At 36.0% G+C, this 27548-nt stretch overlaps 1 protein-coding gene and 1 long non-coding RNA gene across 15 annotated transcripts in view; one reads left to right on the top strand and one right to left on the bottom strand.

Annotated features, from left to right (window-relative positions):
* LOC107318762 (uncharacterized) overlaps positions 1-7241 on the top strand; it is a 143422-nt gene extending 136181 nt beyond the window's left edge. For 2 of the 5 annotated variants that reach the window (XR_014934180.1, XR_001557482.3), the window contains 3 exons: positions 734-783; positions 4024-4111; positions 6046-7241. This is a non-coding gene — a long non-coding RNA (uncharacterized LOC107318762). Of the gene's footprint in view, positions 1-592; positions 784-4023; positions 4112-6045 lie in introns of all 5 variants that reach the window. The other 3 variants (XR_014934181.1, XR_014934182.1, XR_014934183.1) reach the window with 3 other exon arrangements.
* UNC13C (unc-13 homolog C) overlaps positions 1-27548 on the bottom strand; it is a 153941-nt gene that overhangs the window by 29545 nt on the left and 96848 nt on the right. For 7 of the 10 annotated variants that reach the window (XM_085514973.1, XM_085514975.1, XM_085514971.1 and 4 more), the window contains 10 exons: positions 27242-27331; positions 25798-25926; positions 18847-18980; positions 16158-16243; positions 7025-7151; positions 6022-6118; positions 5455-5598; positions 5080-5157; positions 2371-2448; positions 1937-1966 (listed from right to left, as the gene is read on the bottom strand). In XM_085514973.1, the coding sequence (XP_085371099.1) occupies positions 1937-1966; positions 2371-2448; positions 5080-5157; positions 5455-5598; positions 6022-6118; positions 7025-7151; positions 16158-16243; positions 18847-18980; positions 25798-25926; positions 27242-27331 (993 nt within the window). The remainder of the gene's footprint in view (positions 1-1936; positions 1967-2370; positions 2449-5079; positions 5158-5454; positions 5599-6021; positions 6119-7024; positions 7152-16157; positions 16244-18846; positions 18981-25797; positions 25927-27241; positions 27332-27548) is intronic. The other 3 variants (XM_085514976.1, XM_085514972.1, XM_015872980.3) reach the window with 1 other exon arrangement.

The following is a 27548-nucleotide window of genomic DNA, read 5'->3' as shown; positions in this document are numbered from 1 at the left end:
ATAGCACTGTTTGATAGAACAAGTTCTTAGCAATGAAATATATTTTTAACACAGTCACCACCATTAGCTATGCATGCTTGCCAGCTATGAACAAGGGCCAGCACACTGCACTCATAAAAATCTGACCCACTGTCACCATCACCACTACTGAAATGCACCACCCTAAAGTTTAGAGTACTTTCAATGAACAGCTGAAAATATTTTTTAATATTTGTATATTATTGCTACAAAATGCTGTTTAAAACTGTTTAAAACTGTGATTTGTTATTATTATTATTATTATTATTTACAAATATGTTCTGTATTTACAAAATACAGAACAATCAAAATACAGAACAAAAAACAAAATACAGAACAATACAAAATCGTTTTGTATTTACAAAACAAGTTCTGATGAATTTGACTGCTTGCTATTTAAGGTGTTAGACTGAGTCATTCTATGTCATAATTTAATGCACAGAAAATCTTGTTAACTGCAAATTTCGTACCGTTACCAAAGGAAATTATAAATGTGCAAGTTAGTTTTGCATGTGCTAAATGGAACCTCTCTAATTTGAATTCTATTTCGCTGCTTTTATCTGTAATTTCACAGGCTGAATAGCTTGCTTGTGCTTTCCTGATGAGACTAACTGGTTACTTCAGAAAAAAAACATTACACAAAATAGTTACAAAAGGGGAAGTGAAAGGTCTTCATCAGATCTGGCACTTCAGTGGTTTGTTTTGTCTATAACAGGCCTCATCCTCATCCTTTCTCTACCACGACCACCCAGCTGACTGTCCCAGGTACAGTATATCTATCTAATTTGGACACTTCAGAACTATTCTGCCTAAATCCTTTGTGGGTCTGGACCACTGTCATCGGATCAAAGACTTTGATCTAATACAGTTGCACATAACTTGCTTTTCTTTTCAAGTTTCTGTTGTTGATGTTTTGGGTGTTTTTTTAATAAACAAAACCCACAAAACAACACAACAATTGCTATAACTCATGTCTCTGTACACTGCTATAGTTAGTAATCCACTATCTAAATAATACTTTTTTAACAAGGCAGGTTTCAATGGCTTGAAAAGATGTCAATTTCGTCATGAGCTTTCAAAGTGGGTAGTTAAAAACAATAACACATTTGTGACTACCAGCTGCATGCACGCGTACGTATCTGTGGAAGGTGAGTTCCATAATTAGGCTGAGATCTTCATGATTTCAAAATGTTTTCTGACACATTAGTCAAGTAAATGGGATTTATTTAAATAAATACAAAAGGCACCTTTTGAACTGACTAGCAGACTAGCAGTGGGCCAGGGAAGCAATTGTTACCTTGCTTTTTGTGCTATTCGACTAAAACCAATGACCAATGAAACCAACAGCTAGGATTTCAAAGACAATTCTGTCCATTCTGTGGCAATAACGTGAAAACAAATATATTTGTGTTTCTTCTGCTTAGCCAAAAAATAATTCTTAACAGGTATAGAACTAATTTTTACTCATCTATATTATCATTTGACATGAGCACTAAAGGCTAAGATAGATTAGTAAAATATTGAAACACACGTTCATGTTGCTTTACTGCTGAGCGGACTTGAGACACTGTTCTAAATCGTATAAAGAGATAATGCTAAGCATATTCTGGACTGTTGAATAGCTGCTGTTGCTGAAATAAGCCTCTGATCTTGGATACACGTAGGCCCTCAGAGATAGTTAGAAGAGCACTAAAAAGAATGTTTTGTAGCTTTTTAAAAATCCTGAAAGACTTCACACTATCTGCCTAGCAAAACATTTCAATGTAAGGAGTCAACTGAATGCCCAAGCATAGCTCTTTTTGATTTTAGTTGGTAGGGAATTACACAAATGCATCAATGAAGATTAGTAGGAAATGTGACTGTTCTTAGTTTTAGAAAATATGGTCAGGAATAATAAAAGATGCTTACTATCACAAACCTCATAAGAGAATCTCTCTCCTTCTTTCTTCTGCTCAGTGGATTGCAAGTTAAAGGCATTAGACAAAGACATGACACATTACAGACAAAGCACAAGGCACATATTCTGCACAATATTCAGATATGGGCAAAACATACTGATACATAAAAAAAGGCAAATTATGATCCAAATACAAACATTAAAGTAAAGCTGGCACTACACGCTACAACACAAAACACCCACTGCTGGTAGAACTTTACAGATCATTAGCATGTTTCTGTGAAATAGGGCTAGATCCTTCTGGCATTGTCAGGGCGTTAGACAGTTATTGCATATACTGCTTTCTGAATTTTGATTTTCTTTGCAAGCAGAATTGAAGGCTGTTGCTGGCTTGAAAACATGGTGCTAATGATCTCTAAGGAACACTGAATGAACAAGGAAAAGTTACCACTCACCTCTTTCCCTCCCATGGACTCAAACATTTTCTCAAGCTGCACTCGTAACTGTTGAATGTTGTTCATCAAGATGCAGGGCTAGAAAAAAAAAAATAAAAAAATATATATATATGTATATAAAATATGAGAAATAGGCATGTTATTTTCATGGAGGTGTGCTTTTAGAGAAGGATTGTTTTTTCTTGACATCTACAGCTTCCACTTCCTGCTTCATTTCACACTTGCCCAGTCAGTACACCCACTCTGATGGTAACTGCCTGTTATGCCTTTAAGAAAACGTTGCCCCACAGGAGACTGAATACCCTTCTCCCAAGCAGTTGGGCAGCTTTTATATCCCACTGTTTCATCAACTGCATTAAATTACGTACAATTAATCAAGAAATGCATTGTTATCTATGTGAGAATGGATGCAATAATGGCCAAAGTACTTTGGGAGGAGAGGGAGTACCAGATTACTTTCTAGATGCAGACTTTGCAGAAAGCTGTGACTCAGAAAATGGCTGATGCACAAGTATATAAATAAATCAACAGGCAGTGCTTTCAACAACAGAATATTATTCCAGAAGTGCACTATTTTTCTTAGTCCAAAACTGTGCGTATAGGCAATACAGTTTTGTAAACAATTTGGTCTAAAAATATTGCTGCTTATGCTAATGAAGGCATAACAAAATCACACTAAGGATGGCAATAGCTTGAGAAATATAAAGTAAACAGTAAAGTGTAGATGAGATTAAGTGTCTTATTAAAAAAACATGGAAGAAATGACCTCTTGATAGATTTTTAGTTTATTCATATGACATTATAGGCAAGTTTGGTGTTGTGTGGGAGGAGCAACAAGACAGCACTTGTCAAAGTAATTCTGTTTGGCCAAGGACAGTGTGTTCTAGTACTTAATTGGGATAACCAAGATGCTGAAGTAAAATATTTTAATGAAATAGATACACACTTTTCCAAACAAGAACAACTGCTAAGCAACTGTACCTTTCTAGCTAATAGCAGTGTAGTGCTGAAACGTGGTGAGATTATATTTTGTATTGATTGAAAACATCAGGAACAGAATTTAGCTTCTACTACTTCTGCAGTTATGCTCAGAGGAACGCAGGGTTGTAAGCCCTTCACAGTTGAAGTAAAAAGAGAAATCTAATCTAACTTCTTAATCTTATATTACTACCTCTTAGTCAAACATGCTATTTGCCCACCACCAAAAAACAGTGGTGTACAGTGGTTGAAATATTGACTCTTTCCAGTCTCTTCAGAAATCCACAAGTCCTACTTCTAGTTACTTATCTACCTTCTGTTCATTTCAGATGGCTAAAGTTGTGTCTGTCTCTCCTTAGACTTACTCATTATTCTAGAATCTATCTGCAATATAAATCAGTGATTATGATTTCTGACGAGAGAAAAAACAGTTGAACAAAATGTCAGGGCTCTTTTGTTCAAAGCAAATGGAAATGTCTTTGCCAATATAGAGAATCTTCAAGATAAATACTTCATTAAGGAGGCATTTGAAACATTTTCTTTTGGGCTTGCTAAGGTGGCTCTCTCAGAGCCTAAACCTACATTAGCCCAATGCAAAATATCTATTGCTGTTAGTAAATAACAAAACTGGAGCTCCAAAACTGATTTTTTACTTCAATATGTTATGTCTTTCAGAATACCCTTTGCAGTGAATTAGAGGAATCAGGCAGACAGATGAAACAGCGTGCAAAAGAGAATAGTGACTACCATGCATGAAAATCAGGTTTGTTTGTAAACTCTGACAAGAGTTGGAAGACAAGGGGATGCTTTTACATTACACGCTTCTTTATGAAAAATATCTCTGGTATGTTTTCATCTGAGCAGTTGGCACATATTACAGTGCACAGTAAAAATACTGACTTAAAATAGAGTTCCAAAATCTAATAATAATTATGAGAAGTATATGTTTAAATCTCTTCTGCCAAACCAAATGCAGACTTTTAATATAACTGAACCCACTGGATCAAACAATCCTTTATTAAGCTAGAAGCACCTGTTTCAAAAAAACAGGCTCTATTACAAGTAAGTTATTTCCCCTAAAGGCATGTTTATAACACTTTATGTTTTTTTTTTTTTTTAAATATCTCTATAACATAATTAGATTTTTTTTCCATCTAAGTCCATAGAAAAGTTTGGCATCCCAGATTGGTTTCAGAAATCAACTACTATAAAAAAAAAATCCTACTGTATAGGCCAAAATTCTACATGAATGATGCGACCCAGTGACAGAACACCATGCATTAAAGCTCATTTCTTGCAGAAAAAGGTAAATGATATTTTATTTTAGTCTTAAAATGAAAGAAGTAAAAAATACACCTGCAAGTTTTAGATCACTTTACATTAAATTCAGAGAATAGTTTTGGCTTGTACTGGTTCATCAGCCCCTTGTAGGCACTGAGGCAACAAAACAGCACATGACTTTCTCACTGCTGCACAGGGATTGGCAGTAGCAGATAAGTCAGCACATATCCCTTGCATGGGAAACTCTTCCAGGAATATCACTGGTAAAGAGAAGCAAACCAGTGCAGAATGATAACTGAGATAAAGAAATTTCTTTTTTTCCCCCTTTTTTTCTGCTGGAAAATTGAAGCTAAAATATGGGATGCATATTTATCACTTTTGTATTTGGAGTACACCACTGTATAAGACATCTGGGTAGAAACAAAGCACAGCACACAGCTTTGTACTCACCACATTTTCTTTGTCACAGTATGAACTGAAGTAACCTGAAATAATCGCAGCATACTGAAGCAGCACTTTGTTGATAGTCTAGGAGAAGAGAAGAAACTTTTGTCATGTAAAACAAACAAACCCTAAGTTTTTGTGTAATGAATTACATGTTTTACAGGTGCTTACACATTTTATGCATCTTATCTTCAGATTTCATGTAAACTACCTTGTGAACATGCTTTCAAAACTTGCAGTGAAATCTCTTTGTTATTCTTAATGGAATGCAGTTTTCAATAGCAGAGATTGCTTCTGAACAACTCTGGAATAAGCACTTAAGTAAAATAGCAACACAGTGTCACTCTGAAATGTAGTTGAGATGCATTGATTTTAACCTACCTTTGCAAACCTTCTCATTAAATGAGACAGTGCTTCTGGATTAGGACACTCCAGTTTCCTGATAATTTCAAAACTTTGATTGAGCTGTGTGAAGACGTCAACCACTGAACATGAAAAAAGGGCATGGTCTGATGTTTGCTGAAACTAGAGACAGAAAACATTCAAATAGTTAATACTTGTCCAAACTGTATAAACTAAATCTCATACTTTTAATATTCATTCTAGAGACAGAAAAAGTATTAAATAAAATCTTACTGGCAATACAGAGACTTTTCACCTTGGTATGACTTTCAGTCCCCTTAGAAATAAAAGAAAAATTTTCTTTCATGACATCCGTACCACATCAGAGTTTAATAAAACTCTAGATGGAAGTCAGTGGGGACCTTAGACAGATGAAACTAGAGCAGGAATTTGTGCACAGGGTTATCTTTTTATACTGTTATTTACTGTGCATCTTGGGAGGTCTTAATGAAGATATACTGCAGGATCAAGCGTACTCATTTTGCAGCACTAATTAACTGCCTTGCCTTTGTGCATTCTTTTTGTTTTAGAAAAATATGAACTCACCCCATCTTTTTTGTCTCTTTCCAGTGCTCCATGAAGAAACTCCATTGAGACATCCTCATTTTCATCCAGCCACTGAATGACAAATGGTTCAAACCATCTGAAAATTAAAACCAATCTTCTAAAGTATATTCCTTAAAGATTTGTCACTGTGACCATTCCTTAAGGATTTGTCACTGTCTTCATGTCTGTTCTAGTTGCCATAAGATACTGTGACTAACAGAACACATTTCAGCTTAACTGTGCTATTCGTTCTGGTATTCCCTGATGACAAAGAGTTTGCAGTGGCCATTAGAGAAATGCACTCATGTTTTGCAGAGGGTCATATTCATATCTATTTCACACTGTGCCTTTTCCAATATAGGTTTCTTTTTATTTGCACAGGAAAGAATGTGGAGAAAGCTTTTCTTTAATAAAATGTCAGATGTTTCATCTTTCTTCAGTTTATTTATAATTTTTTTTTGAGGCAATGATGTCCACCAAACCATTTTGGAAAATCAGCAGAACTTGTAGAAGATTGAAGACATGAAATTTCTCATACAAAAGGACAGAATTGTGTGTATTAATTTCATAAGAAAAAGTGAAATTTAAACCATCGAAAGAACATTAACACAATGCAGTAAGATTCATTTCAGTAACGTACTCCATTAGCATTGCGTCTTGATCCAGAAATATGAAAAATGAAAGAAATAATATGTGCAGCAATGATCAATAATGCTGTTCTTCCAACATTTCTTATTTTTTCATGTATTTTCTGATGAAAATATTGTTACCTGTGAAAATGACAGCTGCTATAACAGGTAGATAAACCGTTATATAAAACAACTAATAAGTTCAGTAATTATTTTATAAACTGTATAATCAAAGAGGATAAAGTACGCAATGGGCAGTTAAAATTAGCGCTGTATATATTCATATCTTGCATAAATTTAAGCATACATTTTTGAAGGAAATAAACCATGTACCAAGTCCAAACTCATGGGATCCTTTCCTACACACTACTTACAGAGAATATTCAGGCACTGCATCCTTGAAAGCATGGAGCTCCCGCACATATTCATTATAAAACCATTTCACTTTGAAGTGCAAATTCATATAATCCGTGCTTTTGCATAACCGTTGATTTTCATGTTCTGTAATAAAAGGAATGGAAATAAAAGCATTTAATAACATTTTAAACAGTAAATAAAATTATTCTGCCTCAATGCAGAAGTGATACAGTACTTGCATTCTGAAGGACAATTGGTTTGATATTTTTTTGGGGGGTTGGAGCACCTGCAGCTTTTGAATATCCTAAGGAAATACAAACCAAAGTGAAGGTCACTGCTGCCAAATGATGGCTGCGTGTTTGCAGGAGGGCACCACTTATTCAGTTAAACCCATTTCAAGTTTATTTTTGAAGTGCAGATCTAACGTATTAGAAACAAACATGAAAGTAATACATGGGCAATTTTATTTATTCTTGTTTTTAAGTACGGGAAAGAATCTTTCACAAATCTCTCAGATGTAACTTGTAGCTACACGTAGTTGAAAAAGACATCCGAATTTCCTAACGTTAACCCATGAGAAGATCAAGATGGGATTATCCACCATGAATATAAGTGAGAAAACACAACAGCACTGTTGGTGTTTAGATTAGAACCCATGGATGCTGTCACACTTTCTAAAGAGTTTGTACAAGTCAGTGCAAACGTGAATCAGTGCAGGCAGTATGTTTTCAGTGTGGTGATCTGGTGCTCTACACTTAATTCCCATAATGCTGAAATAAAGAGAAATAATATGATTGAATGCAATAAATTGGATCAGGCCGCAAATGAAGAAAAATGCAAAGTTCACAACTGATTAAGAAGGACATATTTATGTACTACTTCACATCTCACCCCAGTGTTTTTATACTTCGCTAAAGGCAATGGAAGTCAGTGGTTATTATCTGAAATACAGAGAAAGCCAACTAATTGGTAATTATGTGTAATTTACATTTGTTTTGATAATGTGAAATACTACTGACCTTTCTGGAAGGGCTCTTTGTGTCAGGGTGAATATAATAAACTGAAAACTAAGCCTTAAAAACTTGTTCTGCCATTACCTTTTCTCCATTTACTACAACTGATTTGCAGCTAAGAAAAAGAACATTTTCTAATTCTCCATTTAAAAATATATTCTTTCACAAGAGGCTTCTACAAATTCAGTCTTAACTCTGAATTTGCTTGGATATTTTCATCAAAATATCTTTGAACACAAATGTAATCGATTCCACTTTGAACATTTCTGTAAGGTGATTAAGTGGTGCTGCTCACAATTTACAGACAGGAACCAGGAATTTTACTAAGGGAACATACATAAAATATGAAACAGCAGCACAGATTTTGTTCATAGATTTCTTAACCACAGAGTCGTATTTCCTCACTGAATAGAAAGTAAGAAATGACGGCAGAATTTATTCTGAATTGTGAGAAAAAACAGATTTACAATTCTTTTTTTCTTTTTCTCTTGGCAGCAGGAGAAGTGAAATTGTCAATCCTTCACTTAACATAGAATACTTTATATTTGATTTGACACTGCCCTTTATATTAGGGGAGGAGCTCTCAAAATGAGAGTCTGTTTGTCAGGGAGCTGTGCTTTGCTTCAGGTTTCACAAGAGGCAGGAGTGAGTTTAGGGCCAGCTGCCTAGCAGCTGAAATGGCAGAGATGTGCATTTTTTTCTTGGAGAGATAAACTGTTTATGGGGACTTCAAGGGCATAAAACAATAATGTTGCATAATATCTAAGGGATGCTGTGTGTAATAGCACGAGGGATGTGTGAGTCTGCTGCAAAAAGCTTATTTTGAAGTACAAAACACCATGTTTGTCATTTGCTCCCTGCTGTGTTACACTGATACTTGAAACATTTAAAACTACTTTTGACAAGTGAACTTTGATATCTTCTCAATGTTATTGAATTGCTTTTTTTATTCCTTTTTGAAAATCCAACTTATTAGTCTCATCAGTTAATTACTAATTAATCAGCATCAACCGCTTCTCAGAAAGTACCAGAAGAAGTGGATAGGTATATCAGCACAGGACAAAAGATACAAAACAGAAAAAGCACAAGCTTGCTCTGCCCTGTTTGCAACTAAAACATAAATAAGTAAATAAATATACCAGTACAACAAATAGCCAACCTGAGGGTAGCTTCTACCCTTCGGTATCCCACCAGATTAAAATCCGTGCACCATGAAAGCCAAACTGATCGATAAAATCCACAGAACAAACACAAAATTCTGCCATTGGGTATACATGGCTAATATTGACCTCAGAAGGAAATAAACACTTGTTTCCAAGGAGTTAAAAGAATTTGAATCATGCTTTTTGCAAAAGGCCTAAAGAATGCAGGCTGTGAACGGACCAGAAGAAATCATCCATCCTATCAGGTGTGAGATCCACAACAATCATTAAAGCTCTGGTTCTGAAGCATACGATGGAAATTGCAAATAGTGACATTTCAACATTGTTGCAAAGTAATCATATAATCAGAAAGTAATCACATGTAAGTGCAAAATTAATGCTGGTATAGGAATTAACTTTACGATTATTAGGCATTCATATATCTCTAATGCGTGCAAAACTTGTGAAACAAATAGAATATTCATGTTTTGGAAACCATTACCTCATTAAATGCTGCATTATAATACTTGTATTTGGGAGGAAATAGGAAATAAAGGTAATAAAGGCAGTTTTAATTGTGCTGTACATCAATTCAACTTAAAAATTTTCAAAGTCAATTTTAAATACCTCCTTCCATGAAGGAAACACCTGGACTTGGTGCACTCCTCTTTGGTTTACCACAAGAGTGCAAGCTGAGTATAAAACACTCATGGGTAGTGCTTTATAAGCAATTAGTGGAAAAAAACATCAGAACTGGAAGAATCAGGAAGAAAGATAAATGCAAGACATTAATTATTAACAGCATTGTATCTGGGCCTGCCTCTGTAACAGAGGGAAAGGTAGAAGCAGAGATGTTCTCTACTTGATGCTTCAGAAATTGCACGTGAGTATTTTAAACAAGTTAATATGGAAACTATCAGTTTTAATGGATTTACATTACTCTCCTGAAGGGTGCTGGGGAAAGTGTCAAATGTTTAGTTTAGAACTAAAGGGCTTGCTCATCAGGGGAAATTTACCACTGTATCTATGTTTAAAGAAGGACAGAATAAAGTTGATATAAGAAGATTAAATAAGGCCAGAGCTTCCATTTTGATTTACATGGCATAATATACAGTTCTATTATTGTGCGACAACTTTAAGATAAAGTAATGATGTCAGACATTCACTGCATTTTCTCCAATAAGGTCTGGTGCAATGAATACACTGAAATGAGAAATAAAGCAGCTTTAACTTACTAAGATTACTGTAGACTCGCACTGTAGTTCTAATTATGGTTCAGTATGCAAAACTGAAGAAAACTGCTTAGGGAATGACTGAGAGATACGGTTGGTGTGTATCCAAGTGCAAGGTAGTGCCATACTAGAGACCTCTGAGCTAGTCGCAAGTAGGATCACGCAATGATACAGCACAATGTGAAGCCATGAAGAAGTATTAAATTAGCCCCTGGGAACAGTTCTGTTCACTTTATTTGTCTTAATTAGCGTGTCTAATTAACTTTAACAAAGTGGTGTCATTTAGTATGGCTACATCGCTTTTTAGACAAGAACTGAGATCTTTGTGTCGCTTGAGATCAATAGTCAACTGCATTGCTGTACTCAAAAAGCTCAGGCAGCCCTCCAGTACACACAGAACATAGCTGCTGTTATTGTTGTCATTGCTGATTATACTGACCAAAGGGCATTTCTAACTTCTCTAATTTTCTAATCGTGGCATATTCAATTTAATTGATCATCTACCAAAGGAGAATTGTTAATTAACCCCAGTAGTAATCTGCTCCTCTTTGCCCTATCTCTCCAGTTTCCCCATGAGGCTGCATTTGACTCTTCATTCCTCAGGTTGTAGGAGAAATGAAGATAGAAGACACATGTGCTGAAGTACCTGAATAGAGAAAAGGATTTACTAAAATCAGGAAGCTCAATAGTTTGATAGATAACCTGATGAAACACAGTGTTCTGGTGGGTGCCACCTTTCTTTCTCTTCCATAACCTGCCCTTTCTACCGTCCCAACCCAAATCTGCTATTCAGTCTTCATCTAAGACAAGGGCATATCCTGTCTTAAGGGAAAATTTGTAAATTAAGTTGAAGTGAAAACTAATTTGAAACCTGCCAACAAATGTTGTGACCTTTCTGCGGGCAGCATTATTATTATTTTTTTCTATGCTGGCACCGTGATGGAATTGACTCACTGACTGCTTCTTCTCTTTCACATCATTTATCAGTTTCTGTAATGAACGAGGAATCTGTCAGAGAAGCAAAAAGATATTTGCTCATCCATTGAGGACAACAGCAAGCTGCGAGTTCTCTCCAAAGGTAATGCCTCCTAATTGGTTGGTTTTTTTTAATGTTAGCCTGCGATGTCAGAGGCAGATGATGGTGATATGGCAGTAGAGATTAAACCTTCCCACCAATTTTACAGTACACTTTGTTGCCATGCAACAGATGGCAGCAGAGGGGCAATCTGACAAAATGGTGACTGACATGGAAGTGTTGATAAAAAAAAAGGGGTAGAACTGAATTCCTCTGTGTGGAGGTGGTGGTGGTGATTGTATTAAGAAAGAGTGAGTTGTAGCTGTGAATTTTCTCCATCAAATGGTGTTAATGTGCTTTTTGTATCTGGTGTAGTTTCCTTGGAAATGTATGGGGGCTTTACTTTTGAAATATCCTACATGAAACTTATATGAAGTGCATAAAACAGTGAAACAATCTCCTTCCTCTTACATATTTTTAAGGTCTGACAACTCAGAGTATCATCCTTGCATAACCAAGGCAATCTGCTCTGCTGTATCTACACAGCAGCCAGTTTCTGGCCTGATCCTGATCTTCTGGCCACTACCAGAATTAGATTATCATAATAACAGCAATTAGAGTGCTCTATTTCTAACAGTCTGGATAGCTTTGGACATTTGATCTGACCTATTCAAAATTCAGGGATGCAAACTATAAGAGAAAGACATTTCTGAGGACATAGATTTAAAAAGATACTTTTCAAATTGCATGTCTAATTTTCAGCTTGTTAGTCTCTTACTTTTCAACCTTTACACCTTTTTACAGCTTAGAAAGGAAAAGATTCCTTACCACATGAAGTCAGTAACAAATCACTTGCACTGCTGGTGGAATTCTCCATTCTCTTTGGTTTTTACCATAAATAAAGAATATTTTGATGACCAGACAGAACAAATATAAACATCTTGTGAGCTCAGATAGGCTTGTATAAACTAAATGCCAAGCAACAATGCATTACCAATCTTGCAAAATCACTCCTACCTCACAGAATAATTCACAAAGAAGAAAAGGCCAAACCTAATGAAGTCAGTTCTCAAATCGAAACATCTGATACATTCTATATGCAGCATCAGTACATGAGAATAATCCCAATAGCTTCAGTTTAGAAAAAAAAATCAAATTGGAATGGGATGAATTTGTTCAAGTTTGCATAGAACTTTTAATACTAGCCAAAGATTGCACATTGCTATTAATCTGAATAAAATTATTAGCTCAGTGCTAGATTTTAGTGCAGTCTCTTGTTTGCAAGTCACATCAAGCTGGAACAGTGCAGCTGTGGTGTCAGCAGCTGTGGAGTCTGAATCTGTCTTTTGGGATGCCCTTTTTCCCTCACCCATGAAGACAGCTGACTGATCTGACAGCAAGAACCTATCCTGTCACACACTGATATGCTACCTTAGCATTTGTACCATCATGCAGCCACTGCAATTGAGCAAAAGGCCACTGCTGTGAAAGCTGCTGTTCTGTCTTCTCAGTCACACAGCAGCAGCCTCCAAGCACCCTTCCTTCCCATCACAGAGGACTGGAGTGTTCCTGGCAAGAACTAAGGGAAAGGCAAGACGGAGAGGTGTAATGACTGCTGCCTGCCTCCTAGCACCTACTGGCTCTCATTGCAGAGGGGTCAGACAACACAACTGAAGAACACCAGCAGCTGCAGCTCCCTGCATCCCCATGGGTGGGCAGATGAAACATTCAGCTGTACAGTCAGAGGACAAGCCCTGGACAGCCATTCTCTCTGCTCTCAGGAAAAAGTACAAACAGATGCTAGATGCTTTATGTTGGAGAACAGAGACATGACATACTAATTCCCTGAATTTACGTTTATGGGAGTTAGTGGGTAGGAACTAATAAAGTATGAAAAAGTACAGAAAAGGGATCTTAGATGATTTTTTTTTTTAAATCACATCATTGATCTTTTTTCAAATGATGTTGGACTATGTCAGAGCTTCTTGATCAGACACAGGAAGGAATCAACTTCATAACAATAAAGATGACGCTTGAGAAGATTAATACTAAATTGGATCCAGCAGCGGTTGCAACAACCCTGGACTCTACATATGAACAGATGGCAGGCTGTGTTAATAACTTGGAAGGCTAGACTTGCATAGCTGAATGTGATACATTTTAATGATAAATACCATTAAAAAACTGTATGGATTGAGTGTGACTATTTAATGGCTTACTCCTAGTCTTGCAGAATTCATACTGAATTCATACCATCTTCCTGCCATTAACAACTGCAGGATCAAATTTAGTTTGTAGAGGATTTGGGGAAATGTGATTTAAAGAACAGTGAAGTTGGTGAGAGGAGCAAAATGTTCATCTATATTTTGCGACTACCTTTATCAAGTTTCCATTGCAGGATGGAAATTCTATACATTTATCATAATTTTTAATTAAATTCCATTTCCTTTACTTATTCTTTATACACAGAAACTGTTTCACTGTTGATTCTGGGAACAATCTGGGACGTGCAATTGGAAAAATGGCATTTGTTCCTCTCAGAGTACCCATAGCAGCACAGAGGAAAGGCCAAACACAGGGTCTGGATTGGAATAGACTTTAAAAAGGTCACATGCTTCCTAATTAAGCCTCTATACCTCTTTCTGAGCAGTCAAGACATACATTATATTAATCACGCTGAAATTCATTAATATTTGTTTTCAAGTCTTGACCCTGCCAAACCTTCCATACTTCCTGTATTCCTCAAGAGCTTCTTGTTCTGTTTTTCACAACCAGAATACAAACCTTTACTTGCTCTAAAGCTGCTTTGTGGAATCAGATACACTCTTACTTGGCAAGTAGAGTGGTCTTGGGTGAGATGCCTTCCTGATGTGCAGCATGTCTGTAGTTGAATGGCTAAAACACTACAAGGATGGGAGGTGCTTATGGCTATTTGAGCACAAAATGCGACTATACATTCAACATTATGAGAGCCTGACAATATATCGACTATTAGATATTCTTATGAATGTTTGTGGTCTTATGAACAGAAAATGCAGCTGCTGTACACTCTCTTCTGCTGATACCTACTCCTGATTTACAGCTTGTTGCAATAGAAGGCTATTACTGCTCATGTTTCCAGGAACATGTTCTAACCCAAAATCATAGTTTTCAGTTGGTCATCCTGCTTCTCAGCTTCTGGCAGTTTTCAGCTTCATTGATCACTCTCACAGGATGATCTCCTGTCTGACATTAGCTTTCTCAGTCTAGTCCTTTTGATTCTCTAACATGACTATAAAACACTGGCTTGTAATATTAGTTTGCAAATCTTCTCTTACCCACATTCTTGATTTGATTTCTTATATCTTTTTCTGTCATTATACATGTTATAATCACTGCTCCTGTAATTCCTTCCTTCCTTTCTTCCCATCTTTAAGGTTTTGGTTTTTTTTCCTGTGATTAGTATGCAAATTCCAGAACGCAACCAACAAAGCAACACCACTGTAGATGAACAAATTAATTCTTCCATTAATAAATGCTTTAGTCACTTGTCTTTTCTGTCCTCATCATGATGAAAGTTTGTATCATCAAAGTATCCCATTATCACATTCTGGAGTAAAAACTACAGAAATTAATCTTCAAACACTATTTTTTTTCCTTAAAGGCCGATCTCACAGTTTCACCCTGGAAGAAATGTCCTGTAGTCAGCATCAGACTTGGCTAAAGAAAACAAATGATTTTACTTTCCTAAAAGTCACAGCATCTGGCTTATTCTAATCAGCTATTTTTGCTAGAATGCAAGTAAAAAGAAAAGGATACAAGAGCAATGGAATACATTTCAGTACATATCTTATATTGGAAAAAACTATTTTTCCAGTCAAATCCAGTTTAGATCCATTTAGCTTCCAATGTATTTTAGCTGCGCTCTCGATATCAGATGAAGCCAAAACCTGCTTGCATTTCTCCCACATTTAAATCTGAACTCTATTTAAGAGTGAAAATAATTTCATGCTTTTTTGTTGTTGTTGTCCTAGAAAGCTGCATTACAGTTGGAAAAAATCCATGTTCAAGAGATGGCTTTAATAATTATCTAAAAGAATGATTATGTGTTTGCAGGTTGGCAATATTTCCATTATTTATTAAGCCTATTCCCTTAATTCCATCTCTTCAGAATTTATAATGTTAGATGTAGTAATTTGTACTTAGGATTTCTGCAATAATCATACTTTAATGACTGGGTCTGCAGATTATCTGGATTTTAACTGTTGTAGAGAAAAATGTATTTCACCTGTGGTTTACTATCCACAAGAAGAAAAGAGAACTGCATCTGATTCTGCTGGAAATAACAAAACCTTCACATTCTGAAGACAGGTTTTCTACCTTTATGCCCTTTTTCCGTAAATTAATTCTCTAAATGTTTCTTAGGGCCATGCAAACCATTTTCAACTAGTAAGAAAATAGGGAATGCCTGTGATGGCCTATTTTTGATTCTTTGGACATTGAAGATGGTTTTGTTAGATTTGGATAATTAGAATTTACATTTCAGTTTACAGTTCTTTTGCCTTCTGGTGGCACACTTAGCTTCACATAGTGCCAGTATATCTCTTCCTTTACAATGCATTTTTACTACCATATGAATCATCTGAAGTATAACAGAAAACTCCTTCCACCTGTGGAAATGCAGTCACAGGTGTGATTTGCAATGGAGATCACTATGGGTCAACTCTCTAGTATAATTCTTTTTTTTTTTTTTTTTTTTTTATAGTTACCTTCCAGAGCATACTTCATATCCTGGGCAAACAGAGTCCACATGATTTCAGCACTAACTTTTCCCATGTTCAGCTCCTGAGGGAACCTACAATCAATCACATTACATCAGTTAGCCTGTTGCTAGAAATTATTCTTACAGTTGCAGAACAGAAAGGCAAATATTTCCATAAGGAAATTAATTTCTGCCAAATAACTCCCTTAACATACAGTCACTGTATTGTCTGTTCTGTACAATTGTCTGGGCACAGAAGCAGACCTAAGCAGGGCACCCAGCTAAAGAGCTGGAAGTACTGCACAGAACCTTGGAGAAATAAAGCAGTTCTGAACACTGCAGCGGTGCAGTGAGAATGCACTAGCAGTTCACCATAAATTTATAAAATCAGTGACCAAATTCATGCAGAAACGTGGAAAGCTGTGTGCCTTTTGTCTTGAGTTTGTTACACTACTTGATAGTAGCAAATAATTTGATCTAAAATACTTTGATTTTTATTGAAGCATTACTCACACTCAAAACATTTTGTAATTTATTAAATAAAACTTCAGAACTGTAAAGTTCTCATTGCCAAAGAAAGAAGGGAAAACAAAGGAAAATCTGATAGAACTAGCAAGAAAGTCTTTAACATTTAAGGTTATGGAATAGCTAAAAACTGTGTCATATCTAGATCCCAGTTTAAACAAATACATCCGTTTTCAATCTTTCTAGCATTTACCATGTAAATAAAACAATCTACCCCATTGTTATAATACTCTTTGAATATTCATTTTAGAAATAAGGGCATATTCAAAACTTGAGACTTCAACAAACTGACCAAGACTTTCTGCATGTAAGCACTACATACAAGTGCTCTCCTTTTTTTCCTGTGGGAAGCAGTAGCTGGTTACACTGAGGTATGCATGACTCCTGCCACAGTTTACCCTAAGAAACAGCTTCACATGTGAATGGCCATACTTAACATTCATTTGGTTACTCCTATTTCTAAGATTACTCATGTCACAGCAGCTAACAAGGCTTAACATACAAAAGAATTATAAAAAAAATCCTTATGTTGAAGATAAACGGTAACAGTGGCAGTTAATAATAATTAAAGGTTGCATTCTAAGGCACTCATGCACATAAGGTATTTTGTACTATTTCTTTTTTATCATTGTGTTGAAGTATTTTTTTCTGAACAATTTCAGAATGTAATCCCTAAGCAGCAAAACATCAGAGGAATTTCCCAAGCAAAGCTCTACATGTTACATTTCTAGTCTTTGTATAATCTCCACATTTCTCAGGGAAGCAAAAGGACAACCAGGAGGATGTTCCATGAGTTTTTCTTGCTACAATTACTTCCGTCTCACAGACCCTAATTTTCTCAATTTCTGTCATTCTTCAAGCAGCAATACTATAAAATCTCAGTTTATCTAAAACATTGCTGTCAAAATCAACTTCCACACCCATGTGACAGTCTCTTACCCTCTAGTCATAGATCAGCCAAACTGTGCTATTTGGTGAGACTTCTTAATAAATAGAATACACTAGGATTTCATGACAAATGAATTATCCACTTATTCAATCTGTCTGGCTAATTTGGTCTTAACGTGTGAGATTCACATCTTCATGAGAAACATGTGGACAAGCGGAATTTCACACTAAGCTGTATAAATGGGTAAACAGCAAAAATATTTTGTTTCTTCTTCAGAATAAAAAGCTGTCCCTTAATAAGGACAGTGAAGGAAACCTTTGCATGGAGCTGCTTATTCTCCAGGGCTGAGTCAATTCATTTATTTAAAGGAATTACTGGAATGAGAAGGCAAATATTTTCTAGTTTGTGGCTATGACTTGGAGGTTTCTTTGGTAATTATACTGGAGAGTGAGTCTGAACTCTGGGTCTACAGACAAATACATCTACCTGTGCAGAGTGCCTTTCAGTATCTGTCAAACGTTGGCTGAAAGAATCAGAGTCATTCTTGCTCCCTTTCATACCATTCTATTAAATTTCTCCTGCCACTGCAGATGTCTCTGTTAATGGCTTAGCTGTAACAAAGGTCTAAGATGCAATTTCAACTTTTGTATAAAACATCACAATGAGAAGATGCTCAGAATTTGTAGACCCTGCAAAATATATCCAAGGAGCTAAAAGAGCAAAACCACTTCTCTAGGCTATGACACATTTCAATTAGCATCATTCTTCAGTCTTGATCTGCGAGGTGTGTTCCTTGGCATTATCCATTTATTTCATTTTCTAAATCCTTCCTCTCTCTCACGTTTTCTCTGCTTTTAAAACTTTCAAGTCAGTTAGGTTTTGCTTTCTCTGCAACCAACCATACATTCGGAGAGTGTCCCTTTGTGAAGTTCAGTACTTTCTTTTTTTCCCCCAAAAAACCCGTGTTACAGTGCCTAAGAGAAATCAGCATCATTTAAACATTGTAACATAAACATACTCATACTGTTTCACTGATCTTTGCTTTCTGTCTGCCTATCTAGTTCTCGCATAATACTTTTTTGACCTTTAGGGATGGTGCATGTATCGCATGCCTTTAGCATTCCTAAAACAAAAGATTTTCTTTCCACTGCCTAGAGTGCAAACTATCCATTTGACAGCCATTCCGTAACCTAATTATATTTAAAGTACAACTGTTCTGGTGTATTTCCTGTTCTTAATAAATCAGTGATTCCTAATTTTTATGGCGTAAGTAATTACTTACTGGTTCAAGACAGGTGTATATGCTGTTTTATCTTCATCTATGATAGTGACCATCAGAGTAATAAGCTGTGCCCAGAAATCCAAATTCTTTGTTGTTGGTCCCTGTTCTTCTTTAGGAACTTCTTGTTTCTTACCCTGTTAAAACAAGAGTTTAATATAGTGCATATTAGAAAAATTTGAGAAACTCTCAGGTAATTTCTGCCTTATGTAAAACAGGTTTAAATTGATTTCTCTCTCCAGATCATTTTTTTTTAGAACAGGATGAGTGAGGCCTTTTGAGGCAGTTTATTACTTAGACATATTAAGAAAAAAATTGCAGAAATGGCATCTTCATAGTCTGTATCTGTCTGCAGACATCTGCCTAAAAACACATGTAGTGCTAAGACACCCAAGGCCAGCCATGAACACATTTCACTTTTTGTGCATATCCATACTTTCACTAAATATGTTCTTCAAGTTTTTGTTGTGCTGAAACAGAGTATAGGTAAATGAGCTGCTGAAATGGAAATTTTATACTCTAAATAATAAACACTGAATAAATTAATAATGATGAATATTTCTTGTTTTGTTGTAGATTAAACTATGCCGAAGTTATTGGGTCTAATACCATCTGTGCTCTTCACTCTAAATAAACAGTAACATTTTAATTTATTTTGCAATAACCAAAATAACAAAGCCTATTGCCCAAAGTATTTTGCACAGACATTTTACAGGGTCTGATAGATGGATAAGAGCCACAATATGTGCATTTAAGACAATCAAAGGAAAACAGTGCAGAGTAGGAAATAGAAAACCCCTAGAAATATAGACATACCAGGAAAATGTACCTCAGAATATACGAGAGGGTTATCTCCAGGGATCTATAGTTCCCTAAATAAACCTCCAGGGATTTATAGCTGTGAGCAAACCCAGACACATATTTTATTCCTTTTTTTATTCTGGGGAAATGGAATTTTGGATGCCTTTTGTAAATGAAAGGAACCACAACTGAGCTTGCATCCAAAACAGAGCCTGAGGAGGCACATTATATTTCCGCAAGGACCAAGAATGACATGAGACACCAATGTCTCAGATGGATTATCAAAACAACTGTCCAACCATTAATAAAAATTTGGCAAATAATGCAGTGTTTTATATCCCCTTTGACTGAAATCCTGCCTTTTGCACCTTGTATGCATTAGTACTCAACACTTAAAACCTTGGGCTGAGAATTTATTGCTTTTCATCTCACTGAAATTTATGTTAGCTTTAGAAATGCATTTTCTGTACTTCTCATTTGTAGTCCAAATAAGACCTCTTCAATGATCCTCGTTCCCTTTGGTTAGACCTCTGTAGTGTCGCAGTGAATTAAACGTTATCTTAACCTCAATTAACTTCTATCTGTTAACAATATCTAGAGTGGCAAAAAGGGAATTTCAACAACACATAACTGAAAGTGTTTTTGCAGTCTCTGGAGAATCTCAGATAACCCTGTTGCAAACTTAGCTCATCTACAAATACTACAGCTTCAGTTTCTAACAGCTGAAATAAAGGTAAGGCTCAGAAGCAGTTACAATGGGTGGGGTGTGACTAATCTCAGCCACCACCTCTGCAAGCAATAAAGTTTTTCAAAACAGAAATGAATACTGGAGCGTTAGTATTACTCACATGGTCTTTCCCTGCTGTACATTATTTAAGATTTTGTTTCTCTAAGAAAGAGGTTTTTCAAATAGTATTTATCTGTGTTTCTCAGAAGCTAGAGCATGTTTCAGGCAAGCTAACTGAAAGGTATTTGTATAAGATAAAGCTGGTTTACATTCAGTCCAACATCTTATCCAAAAGTTGTATTTTGCAGCAAAAATGTACTATCTCATGCAGCTGAAACTGCATTTTGTGACTGTGAAAACAAATCACAGAATGTGAAATGTTATGCTTTAATATAGGTAGAAAAACACGTTTAGTTCACCAAGTCTGAGTAGCACAAGAAGTGCTTTCCACAAAAGTGAGTGCAGAAATCTTCTAAAAGTCAAGATGACCTCTGCAAAATTGCCCCAAAATGTAATTTTTTAAGCAGTCTGACATTAATGGATGTAGTTTTATGCTCTGAAATTAAAGCACATAATTTGCCCACACACAGTTATAATTTCCATTCTGAATCCTAAAATCTAACAAAATCAATTTGAAAGGATCAAAGCCGTTCAAGTTATTTTTGCACTGTTATCTTTGCTTCCATGATTATCTCAATACCAATAACTCTATTCACTCAAGTTACGTACATCTAGAAAAAACAAGTATAACAAAAGTGAACCAAATACCCAATGCACTCAGTCTACACACAAACGCACAAATACAGTGAAAAGATACATAAGCCTACTTATGTTTACAGCTTACTGTTGTAGGGGATAATAGTCATAGTGAGATTTTTAAGAATACATTTAAAAAGTCAAGGAGAGTAAATTCTCAAGTCAACAAAGAAGACAAAGTAACCAATTAACAGCTACTGTTCCTGTTTTTTTAAAGTAAGTTTCTCATTTTTGGTGGGTGTATAACTAACTGAACAAGTTGAAATCAAGGACTGCTCTTAGACCAGGCGGTAATGGGAGCTTCTTGGAAATGCTGACATGAATCACTCAGCAGAATATATTTCCACAACAATATATTAAAGCTGATCAGAAGTGTGGCAAGTTATTTGGAAGATATGAAATGGGAGAAAGTCCTAAGAGCAGCCAAAGCCAAGGGTGACACTGACTTCAGCTGTGATCTCACACCTATCGGAAAAGAACTCTAAAAGAGCATCATAGGATTAATGTAAAATAAAATCACTCACACTGTATCAAGCTTACTAAGAGGTTTGGGCTAAAATTCTGATCAGTTTCAGGGAAAAGGACATTAGAAGAAAACTTAGAACCTTTACAGTGTTACAGTACCTCTGCAGTATTTACATAGCAAATAGAATAAAACCCCTCACAGTATTATTACACTGAAACTGCATGCCTGAGATATCGCATCCAGAGAGGAAAACAGTTTTTGCTACTGCATAACTTGATTTCCTGTTTCATATTTTCACACTTACATTGTGTAGGTTCACTCAGGGGAGAAAACTGCCAAGAGAAGCATTCCTGAAGGAACTTCGTTTATGGAGAACCTAAGCAAAAATTTCCTGAGTGTTTTTGTTTCCTTAAAATGGAAACTGCAACATATTTGTAAACTGAGACAGAAAGTTTGCAGTGTTCTTCCTAAGCTGGCTTTTGGCAGCATTATTATTTTCATCGTAAGACATTTGGCTCTTCCCTGAGATCAGTGTCAACCGAAGAGCAGATGCTACACCTGCTGCATAAGCAATTAGACAGTTCCTCATTGGAATGTTTTGTTTCAAATAGAGAAGACAGTAATAAATATTAGTGAGACTGTCACAATGTCATGTTCTACTTTATCTTGTATTCGTTTGTTGTTGTTTATTTATTTCATTCTGTAATCAGCTGGTTTTGTATCCTGCTATGAAAACGTAGGATGATATTTTTGCATACTATTAGCATTTGCCATTCTTCACCCCAGGAAATATTGTTATTCCCAGAGAGTGATATTTTGCTGCAAGACATTTGCTTTCTAACAGTGGTTGGCTGTCTGACACAAAGGTAATACAAAGAGGAAGAAAAGACTGCTGAGCATATTTTCTGATTTTCTGCTCACACTCGCAGTGGAAATTCTCCAATCTCCACCTTAAACACCCTCTTTAACACCATTTGTTATTTCACCTTCACCCTGCAATCAGAGAATTACATATGTATTTCCTAGTAGTACTGTGGAAGGTGCCTTTCAGGCTACAGAGAAGGGCAAATGTAGAAGGTAATTAACATGGGTTGCACATGTACGTATAATGTGCAGGAATCTACCACTTCTGTCCAGATGGAAATACTACTGTTTAGGTAACGGAAACACTGTCCACAGGATGATTCAGGCAAGAAATGAAGCATGGTAAAGCTCCAAGCCTGTAGTGGGCATCAGCGAGACAGCAGCTGCCAGTCTTTCCCCTGAGTGAGAGCAGGTGGTGGCCTACATACAAACCATGTCTTGTTGCTTTGGGGTTCATCAGTTTCAGCTCTCACTCCTCACAGTTCAAATCTCAGCTGTGCAGCTAAAACATGACCCTCTTCTGCTTCCCACCATGCTACAACAAACTCAGTTTCCTTTTGGAGGAGGCCTCCATTGGATAGGGAGGCTAGCAGAGAGAAGAGAATGGTTTATGAAGAAGGCTTAAGGATTAAATCTTTGGTAACTGGACTAAGGGTTTTTGAAATAAAGCTAATAAAACATTAATCACATTAATTAAACAGCCGAAAATATTGTGTTCTGCTTCATAATGATATTTGCAGTGCCACAAATCTGTCTGCAATACGCCTTGATTCACCAGAAATCCTTCAGAGCTCTGGATTCCTGCAAACCGTGTTTGACTGTTCTGCATGCAGATGTATTGTTGGCAAACAGGACAATGAGGAGTACTACTCTAGAGCTGATGCAGAATTTAGGCAGTAATCTGAATTATCTTATTAATTTTTTTCTTAAAGCTAATTAATTAATTTCCGCAGTTTCCTCCCATATTTGTTAGGTTATTGTCAGCTTATAGCCTGTAGACACTTGTCTTCGTAAAGTTTCAACACACAGACTCACCTGCTGGGATACTTGCTGAAAGAGAACAGAGAAGGTATGTAACTGTGGGGAAGCTGCAGTTAATTTGTTTTTGTGGTTCAGTGAATATTCACAGGTTATTATTATTATTATTTTTAATAAGAGAACTTCATACCAATCTATCAGTAAGTACAGGACTTCAAAATGATTGTGCAAGACATGAATAATGTAACAAGGCCTTACTCATCCTGTTCTAAAAAACTAATCTGGAGAGAGACATCAACTTAAACTTGTTTTACATTCTCTACCAAAACAGTCTATAACATCCTTGCAATTTAGACTACCTACTGCTGTAGGTTTTGCAGTGCTGTGCAGAAGATTACATGATATTCCAAGTTCACCTGTTAACTCCAGTGTTTGCTGATAAGCTCTGCAGACTTATCAATATCCAGGCTAGCAACAGCTCATACTATGTTTAACAAACAAATTCAAATTGCTGCAAAGTAAATGTTAGCAAAAGAAAACAACAAACCAAACCAACCCCAGAGCTGTTGGTAATGCAAATAGATGTGATGCTTGTAGTTGATGCTCATACTGATTCACAGTGTCTTCAGCTTGCAGTATATTCTGTTGGAGAATAAAGTCATACATGAGCCCTCACACAGCACTTCTTGATTATTTTGGTGTAAAAGCTGACTGCAGAAATGGGTGTTGTGCTACCTGCAGCCATTTGAGTGAGATGGATAAAGTTTAAATTGCCACCCTGTGCTCATAATTAGAAGGTTAGTGCTCTTTGACTAAAGATACTCTTTTTCAAGGCTATCACAGAAACAAGGAACAAACATCCTTTAGAAGACGAGGGAAGACAATCATTTTAAAATACTTCTGCATGATGAAAGTGTAACATAAAAACAAGAAAAAAAAATGACATCTCATGGAGATCTAGAAGTATAAAAGCAACAAAAATGCATGCAGGAAAGAGGGAAGCCTTACACATCCCTTCTTCTCGAAGATAAAGCCAATGAAAACATGCAAGTTCAGGTTAGTCTCAGAAGTGCCAGAATATCAGTGTGTCCCCCCCATCAAGGCAGCTGCAGCCAGAGAAATTTCAGGCACTTTCTTAGAAATTCAAGCATTTCAGCTGTTTCCCATTACCCAGCAGCAAAAATCAGTATAAACCTATGACAAATCACAAATCATGATTTCTTATTTTGTGTGATTTGATGCTTCTGCAGCATCACAAAGGCTTAGAGTTACTGAATTTTGTATTTATTAGACAGTCATTTCTTCAGCTGAATAAATTCAATTGCTTTTCTAGGAAAGTTCAGCCTACAGGTGTTGGTTGGAGTTTCTTCACTGTAAGTTTGAAAGCCAGAGATGACCTTCTAATGTGTTGGGAATCCAACATTAGAAAAAACCATTCTCATTTGATAAAGTAAGATGGATAGCCTGTACTTCCATTTCTAGAATGCAGGTATTCGTCTTTTTAATTCAGTTGAGGTGTGCTTTCAAATTAAATTTCATGTCTCATATCATGTTGTGTAAATGTTTTTATTTATGATACACTACACAGCAAATGTGTATTTGCCTCACAACATAACTCATCATTTCCAAGACAGTAGTCACCAAAATACATTTTTCCAGTGTATCACCCAGAAGGCAAAGCTAGTGAACAGGATGTAATGTGATAAAGCAGTGATGCTCCTTTTAGACAGTAGCTTAATTCTACAAATTTCCTTATTTTAGCATGATTTATAGAATAAACTGTCAACGTTAGAGGAAAAAAAATAAAAGAAGCATTTTTGAGGCTTTTGCATGGCATTTGAACATGACAAATGCTAAAGTTACTTTGCACGGAAAGCTCACCCTGATGGACTGTTATTTAGAAATGTTACATAATTATCCTCCTCCAAAGCTTGAATCCAAGTATGCATCACAGGTGATAAAATACTAACCTGGAAAAACAGTATATCATTTTCCACAGACTATAATATTTCTTTCCTACAACCACTGGAGTGTAATATTGAATTTTTAAATATTATTTTCCATTTACTAATCATAAACGAACAGTAAGCAATTAAATTTCATCTTCCCTAAAAGTCATTGGACAATTTTATAGCTATGTCCAATGTGAAGTCTAATTTATAGGCTGACATTTTCATTTTGAAACTCATCTTGCGAACCATTTAGGAGTTCACATTTGTCTGTGGATTTATTTATTATATTACACTCCTTTTCATAAAAGTAAAATGAAAATAACTCAAGTGCTTTTATATGAGGGAACACTGGGATTCTTTGTATTTACTTACTGCAGGCTAACTGGAATGAGTGAAGCATGAGGCCTTACCTGCTCTATTAATTGGGAGTAAAGATCATAGCAATTGTCAAAAATGTATCTGTATGTTGAGTCCAAGCAGGCTCTCACACAGTCTTTCACCACAGTACTGGCTCGAGGTGGGCTCTGTAATTCAAGGACCTAAGAAAATATTACATAAATGACAGAATTTCAGAATCAGAGAAAATCCAAATGTTGCAAAGAATGCAGCTTTGGAATACAAGAACACAAGTGTTGAAATACAATAATGATAATGTATAAACTCACATTGACTTCAGGTGACCTACATTTAAAGATTCATTAAAACATACTTCAGTTAAGCAAATAAGTGATACCACCACCTGTTATTTCAATGAAATTATTCATAAAATGGAAGAAACATCCGTGCCCAAAGTTAATCCTCATATCACCATAGAGGGGCCTGGGTTGATACAGACCACAATGATCATCCAGTTTCAACCCCCTGCTATGTGCAGGGTCGCCAACCATCCACATCCAGCATCTCCTTTAATGCCTCCAGGGATGGGGCATCCACAGCCTCCTTGGGTAACCTGTTCCAGTGCATCACCAACTTATGTGTGAAAAGCTTCCTCCTAATATCCAATCTAAACCTCCCCTGTCTCAGTTTAAAACCATTCCCCCTTGTTTTATCACTATCCACACTTGTAAACAGCTGTTCCCCCTCCTGTTTTTACGCTCCCTTGATTTTCCTCTTTTTGACTGATTTTTCCTTCTTTCCCTTACGATTTTCCTCCTTAAGATAACATTAGGCCATATGATTGTGATTTTCTCTGAACATCAGGCAAATCGCTTTTTTTTTTTTTTTTTTTTTTTTTTTTTTTTACAACAAAAACTCTAGCTTTTTACTTCACTTTAGGAAACATTAATTTGAATTTCAGTTTAATTAACCATTTAAACTCTCCTTACATTGTGTCTAACACAGTGAAGTCACAATATGCTGTTACAAACTCTGTTCAGTGTTTCAGTATTCCCAACCAGTAATTTGTGACACTTCACTCTAGAACTATTTCAGAACTCTGTCACCTAGATATGAATCTCTAGATTGATGAAAGACATCAGTTATCAGACCTATTTTTCTATTTCACATGATATTACTAAGAGCACAGTCTAGATGCTCCATGTTCTGAAAGGAAATTAATTGATTTTCCTTTACTTATCTGACTTTAATTGAAGTGCTTTTTTTAATTAAAAAAAAAAAGTTGTTTTTGTTTCCTTCAGAACACGTAAAGTCATTAATAGGAATGGAAAAGATGACTGAAAATTTTTTGTAAAGAGAATGGCTTTATTTTTACCACATTTTTAGTGTGATATGTTAGTGTTTACAACAGTGATCTTGGGAAACAGAGGGACTGAAAAACTGCAGGAGATGAATTGATTAAGAAGTGATCAAAAGGATTATAATCCTAACTTCCTAGAAAATAGGAAAGGACAATACCTTCATTCGAAAGAAAGTAATGCTGGTAAGAAGGTCCACAGTTGATTTCAGATCTTGAAGTCTTTCAGAATTGCTGGCAGGAAAGTTATCCTGGTGAATGAGGAGGAGAGAAATTGTGAAATGGAAGCTGAAGGTAACATACCTGAAAAACTAGGAAAAAAATTATCTGGCAAAGGAAAGTGATGTTTGGAAGGATTGGAAACGGTCATCTGCTGCCTTAATTCTGCTTGTGAGGAAGCTAGGAATAAATATCTCCCTCTACATGAACAGAAGCACTCCTAATAATACTGCTGCATCTCTAATATGA

This window comes from Coturnix japonica, chromosome 14, assembly GCF_054131305.1.
Source record: "Coturnix japonica strain WE chromosome 14, WE-NBRP24, whole genome shotgun sequence".
NCBI classification, from domain to species: Eukaryota; Metazoa; Chordata; class Aves; order Galliformes; family Phasianidae; genus Coturnix; species Coturnix japonica.
This window is presented reverse-complemented; position numbering and strand designations above follow the sequence as displayed.